The 6,501-nt window shown below is 36.7% G+C and overlaps 1 protein-coding gene across 1 annotated transcript; it reads left to right on the forward strand.

The window, feature by feature from the left end:
* Positions 1-561: 561 nt before the first annotated feature.
* On the forward strand, positions 562-4,149 carry LOC311281332 (kelch-like protein 10; the record flags this gene model as incomplete). The annotated part of the gene is made up of 8 exons (XM_084394175.1): positions 562-704; positions 1,073-1,565; positions 1,774-2,193; positions 2,665-2,862; positions 3,079-3,228; positions 3,402-3,518; positions 3,804-3,895; positions 4,017-4,149. The coding sequence occupies 8 exons, from the start codon at positions 562-564 to the stop codon at positions 4,147-4,149; spliced, it is 1,746 nt and encodes a 581-aa protein (XP_084250301.1).
* Between the last annotated feature and the right edge of the window lie 2,352 nt (positions 4,150-6,501).

Below are 6,501 nucleotides of genomic sequence, written 5' to 3' on the forward strand. Positions count from 1 at the left end.
TATTTGTAATTTTACTTATAATGGCAGTAATTCTGAATTTACAGATTTAACCAAAAAAAGCAAGACATTGCACTCATGATGTGGCCTAATGCTGCGTGACCTTGAAATGGAATGGGAATATGACATCCGTGAAAAACAATCCTCTTCATACAGGCCTCTGGTAAACTTGTTTGGGGTCACAGTCACACCATGCAAGAAAAATCTGTTCTACTGTCAAAAACTCAGTGTGTATGTTGCCAAAAATGGATGATTGCATATTCAAATGACTAATTATCCCATGCTTTATTTTATTTGTCACTGAGTTAATTTTTTTAATTAATTTTAATATCTTCGTTACTGTGAAGATGTTTTATTCAAAAGGAATTGATAAAACAAAACTCTATAATAATTATGTGGCCAAGACACAAACTGAAAAGATATTCAAGCTCTACATCTATGATGTCACAAAGACATTCTATAGAACTCTCCTGAGCAAAAGTCCCCACAAAGACAAAATCCTGAGGTGACTTTAATCAGAGTTTGAGGTGAGAAGACTGAATACATTTACAGTCCTGAGAGAACATGGAGAACATAAGAGCAACAGCCTTTGACGTGTTTGATGAAGCACGTTTACTGGGTGAACACACTGACATGATCATCAAGTCAAATGACAGAGAATTTCAAGTGCACAAGATCATCATGTGTGGCTGCAGCTCCTACTTTAGGTGAGAAGAAGCATTTGAACTGCAATTGTGGGCAAATTACCTAGAAATGATTATAATTATATACATAATTTCCACTGCCAACATTATACTGTTGAAACTGCCTAAGTCCAAATATATAAATGCATGAAAATTAATGAGTGTATTGCCAGAAAAATGAATGTAACTATGATATCTAGGAAAAACCATTCTTGAAATTTGATTCTGGAAGTGGCTATGAATGAAGTTTTACCCAGCATTTCAAATTTAATATAGGAAACTAATCTGTTTCTCTAAGTAAATTAGGCTGAAATTAAAATGTAAATAACAAAAAGTTATTTTATATATGCTCATTATTAATACCTGTATTTATTTGTCAAATTTGTTCACAGGGCTCTTTTCTCCAACAACTGGAGCAGCCCAGCACAACATTTCTGTGAAATTCAAGGAATATCCAGAGACATCATGCCTCTCATTATCCAGTATGCGTACACAAGATCTGTGCTCATTACTCAAGAGAATGTGTTGGAGCTCTTGGTGGCGGCTGAAATGATCTTAGTGTCAGGTCTTGTAGATGCCTGCTGTCAGTTCTTGGAGTCACATTTATGCCCAGAGAACTGCATTGGCATCTGTAAGTTTACAGAGGACTTTTACTCTTGCTCAAAGCTCCGCTGTAAAGCAAAGCACTACATCCTGCAGCACTTTGAGGAGGTTCTGCACGTATCTGAGGAGTTCTTGGAGCTCTCCCTGGAACAGCTTGAGGAGATCATTGATGAGGATGAGCTGAATGTCAAACAGGAGGAGGTGGTTTTTGAAGCTGTCCTCCACTGGATTAATCATGCACCAGAAAACAGGAGGCAACACATTGCCGTGCTTCTGCCAAAGGTAAAACAGAGATTTTAGTCTTTTTTTTTATTACAAATATCTTAAAACTCTTAAAATCGAGATACATTTTCTGCTATTATTTTAATGTTAGTTAAATGTTAGAAATTTTGTTTTGTGGTTTTGTCATTTTGGATTTTTCCAAATATATAACTGCTAAGTAACAGTCTTGCAACAGTCTCTGAAAGTCTAACTCTCCCTTGTGCTTCAGGTTCGATTGGGGTTGATAACATCAGCCTACTTCATCAATAATGTAAAGTGCAATGCACTAGTGATGGAGAATGAAGCCTGCATGCCAGTTATCATTAATGCAATGAAGACTTTGTTTGACCTCAACATGGATGAACCCACCAACTCAGAACTCATGCGTCAACTGACACGTCCACGTCTGCCCTCATCGATCCTATTGGCCATCGGAGGATGGAGCAGCGGCAATCCCACCAATGAGATTGAGGCATATGATGTGAAGGCAGACTGCTGGGTCAGTGTGACTCAAGAGGATGAGCATCCCAGAGCCTATCATGGTACAGCAGTCCTGGATGAGTTTGTGTACTGTATTGGTGGTTTTGATGGTGTGGAGTATTTCAATAGCGTGAGGAAATTCAGTCTTATCACTCAGACTTGGCATGAGGTGAGTAATGCTGTAGGTCAACATGTAACTTTAATTTAGCACAAAACAGTATTGTGGTACAGTGATGGTACCGTATTGTACTTTGATATGGACCATAGTGCTGAATGATGTGCTGTACTCCACATAACTTCAAAGAATACCACTGTATTACCATATTACATGTCTAAAAAGTGGTAAAACCATGATAATTTTTTTTGTGTGTGTGTGTTCCAGCAATTGCTGTAGCTTTGTATAATATAATATAATATAATATAATATAATATAATATAATATAATATAATATAATATAATATAATATAATATAATATAATATAATACACCAGATATAATTCATCATGATTTTGTCAAAAAATACCATTAAGAAAAATAATAATAATAGTATTATTGTATTTATTTGCAACTGATAGGACAGAACCAATGAGATGGTGTATTGATGTGTGTTCGCACACTGATGTATTTGGTGTGTTGTAGGTGGCCCCCATGTATGAACGCCGCTGCTATATTAGTGTTGCTGTTCTGGACGGGCTCATTTATGCCATTGGTGGTTTTGATGGACAACAACGGCTTAAAACAGTAGAGCGCTACAATCCAAACACCAATCAGTGGACAATGATGGCACCCATGAATGAACGAAGGAGTGACGCCAGTGCCACCTCACTGCAGGGCAGGGTAAGAGCACTTACCCATGATTCCACACTCTTCTGCTGGAGACTCTTAATCCCTGTAAAGCATGAAGGAAAGGGGAACTAGAGATATGCCATAAGGAAAAGTGTTAATATGGAAAGGAATATCATAAAATTTACTGAGTGTTTTAATAACTGCTTTTCTGATCAATCTGTGATGATTGTGCACAAACATCATGCATGTTATTTTTGTGTTTGTCAGATTTATATCTGTGGTGGTTTTACTGGGAACGAGTGTCTCTTCTCTGCTGAGAGTTTCAACCCTGAAACAAACCAGTGGACTCTCATCGCTCCCATGAGTAGCCGCCGCAGTGGTGTTGGTGTGATCGCTTATGCAGATCTAGTGTATGCTGTGAGTATTAAACACACATATCAGTGTTATAGTTTTAATTAAATGATAACCATGACACAAATACAGAAATATGGAACAGTCACAGTTTAAAGGTTGCACTTATGCAAATGCATGCATGGATGTGCATATACAAATGCACAGAATACATAAATAAAAAGTGTATTTATTTAAAGGTTGGTGGTTTTGATGGTGCCAGTCGTTTGTGGAGTGCGGAGGCCTACAATCCGCTGACTAACATCTGGAGTGATGTTGCATCAATGTACAACCCACGCAGCAACTTTGGCATTGAGGTGAGATGTGGACAGTTAATATCTGTCTCTGGTGAAACTATGAAATAACATTACAATAATGATTTGATGATAATGAATATGGGGGAATTTTGTTTTGGTTCCATATTGAGAATATTTGGAAAGTTGCACCCTAAAATTGTAGAAGGCTTCAATGATCAATGTGTATCAAAACATTCTAACTATGTTTCAATTAAGTGTCGCATCTATAAGAAGATTTATTAATGTAAAGTTAAAGACATTAGCTGTACATTATTTATTTTCCTTTTTACCTTCCTCAAAATCCAGGTAGTTAATGGTCAGTTGTTTGCTGTCGGAGGCTTTAATGGATTCAGCACCACCTCTGAAGTGGAGTGCTACGATGAGAAGACAGATGAATGGTAACTTTCACAAACACTAAATCTTTCAGATCATTTTACACTGCATTAGATATAAATATAAGTCTATAAGTCTAATACAGACTATATTTCATTGCATTCCTTGCATCTGTTTTCTATACAGGTTTGATGCAAATGAAATGGCCATTTCCCGCAGTGCTCTGAGCTGTTGTGTAGCATCAGGATTGCCTAACATGGCACAGTATGCTGCCCTACGAGACACCGTACAGACACAAGACGAGTCTGACAGTGAATGAGCTCCTTCTTGCAGATCTGACAGTCTGACTACAAATGGAGAGTCATGTTTCCTGAATAAATGCATTCAAAAAAGAGGCTGTATTCTACGTGTTAAACTTTCTCTCAGGTAGTGTTGTTCATTTAAAAAATGAAACCTTGCAAGGGATCTCTACAGCTCAACAAACCAACATATAATATTGAGAATTATTTTTACTGAGTAAACTATTTATTGCTTTATTAAACTTTGTATGAATTACTGTAATTTACTGGCTTCTTTTATATGTTTATACATTGTGTATGATTGATTTAACTCATAGATAGTCTTTGCTAAAGAAGCATTGATTATGTTATGTTTTTATTACTATAGGCATAATCTGCACATGGAAATATAACTTTTGTGTTACGTTAAACAGTCGAGCCTATACAATCATTTTTGCAGTGTCATTATTGACTTCTGAAAATAATAATAATTATAATTATAGATATGCACACAGTCATATATACATTCTCAGTCTGAACAATCACTATTTATCAATAAAGTATTAACAAACACTTAATATTAGCAAAATATTCAAGGTGTGAATTACAGATCTGCAGAAGCACCAAATCCATCGTAATTAGCATATGGGTTATAATATTTCTACATCCATGTGACCCAATTTTTCATGCCAATTATATTTAACTAGTGCAAAATACCCGTGCAAAATCAGTTTTTGTGTGTGTTTTTAGTAATTGTTGGTTTGGTGTGATTGAATGCTCATTGTTACAATTACACAGCAAAAGTTCAGTGACATTTTTATTTGTGCATGGTAGAAAGCACACAGTGAACTCCGAGAAAACACTATGCTTGAGCAAACAGTTTGTGAAAAGGCAACTACAAATGATGCCCGTGAAAGAGACTGTGAACGCATTGAATAGGATATGTTTAGCTGGTGAATAGCATAGGCTACTATTACACAGTAGCGATAACGTTAAGCGCACCAGAATGAAATATAATATTCAGAAGTAAACAGCATAGCTGACTTATAGATTCAGTTTACATCCACAAATGAATAAGCACGTCGCGATTCAGGGAGCAGTGCAAAGTGCCCGTGCAAAATCAGTTTTTGTGAGCTGATCGCCGTCAAAAAAGTTCAGGAGATATTTCTTAGCGACGGCTGATTTCAACAGTTTCAATATGATAGCATTTTGAAGAAAAAAGTGTCATGAATTTATTGCATTTTTGGGGAAAAATAATCAGTTTTTATAATAAATCTTTGAAAATCCAAATCCGGATTTGAATTTTTTATGATATTATAACCTAAAGACGCTATGTGAAAGTTTGAAACAGAAAATAGTGGTTTTCATCTTGCCACTTTCTTGGTAAAGAAAACACATTTTTACTCAAATTAATCAAAATGGATTTATCACGTTTTGGAACCAAACTCTAATATTCATAAGTAAACAGTGTAGCTGACAGATTGTCAGAATGTTTATTTTTAAACCACAACCTTCTTGGGGCTTCTTTGACCGATACAACTCTCTGTTTATTTTTAAACCACAACCTTTTAAAAATGATATTTTTAACGATATCTTTTGCATTTCTCATCCAAACAATGTCAAACTTGGCACTGCACTTACTCGTGCCCGTGGCGAGACTATTTTTAACGATATCTTTTGCATTTCTCATCCAAACAATGTCAAACTTGGCACTGCACTTACTCGTGCCCGTGGCGAGACACCTGTCGAGTTTGAAGTCAATCGGACTAACGGTTCGAGAGATATGCGAGGAACAGACACACACACACACAGACACACAGACAGACAGACAGACAGACAGACAGACAGACAGACAGACAGACAGACAGACGTTTCTGTAATTTATAAATAGATAGATATCTACCTAAATGTATATGAAACATGAGTAGAAGAGTCATACTTGGCTGCGCCATCTAGCGTTTGAGATATTACAGTGCATTGGCATTGTTTTGGTTAAGACTGACGTCACTTCCTGTATTTTAAATATTTTAAATATGTGCTGCGTCTCAATTCGCATACTTGTACTACTTTTTACTACTAAAATAGCATCTTTACTGGTTGCTCTCTGTCGCTTAGTTACATGCATCCTGTCATGTAAACTGACATGTCAATCATCTTGTCAAAGATAAAATCCTCCACATTTAATTGAATAAAATTTCCTACCGTATCGGAGAGAAATGCAGTAGCATGTTGATCTGCAGTCGCGGGTCTTTCATGCGGAGACTCTCCTCAGATTAAGCAGTGGGGTTACCCGAGCCTGCTTAAATGCGTTAGGGAACATGCCAGTATGGCGAGATGAGTTGATGATCTGTGTGAGTGCTGGTAAAAGTGTAGGAGAGATGGCTTGTAGAAGG

This window comes from Rutilus rutilus, assembly GCF_951802725.1.
Source record: "Rutilus rutilus genome assembly, chromosome: 21".
NCBI classification, from domain to species: Eukaryota; Metazoa; Chordata; class Actinopteri; order Cypriniformes; family Leuciscidae; genus Rutilus; species Rutilus rutilus.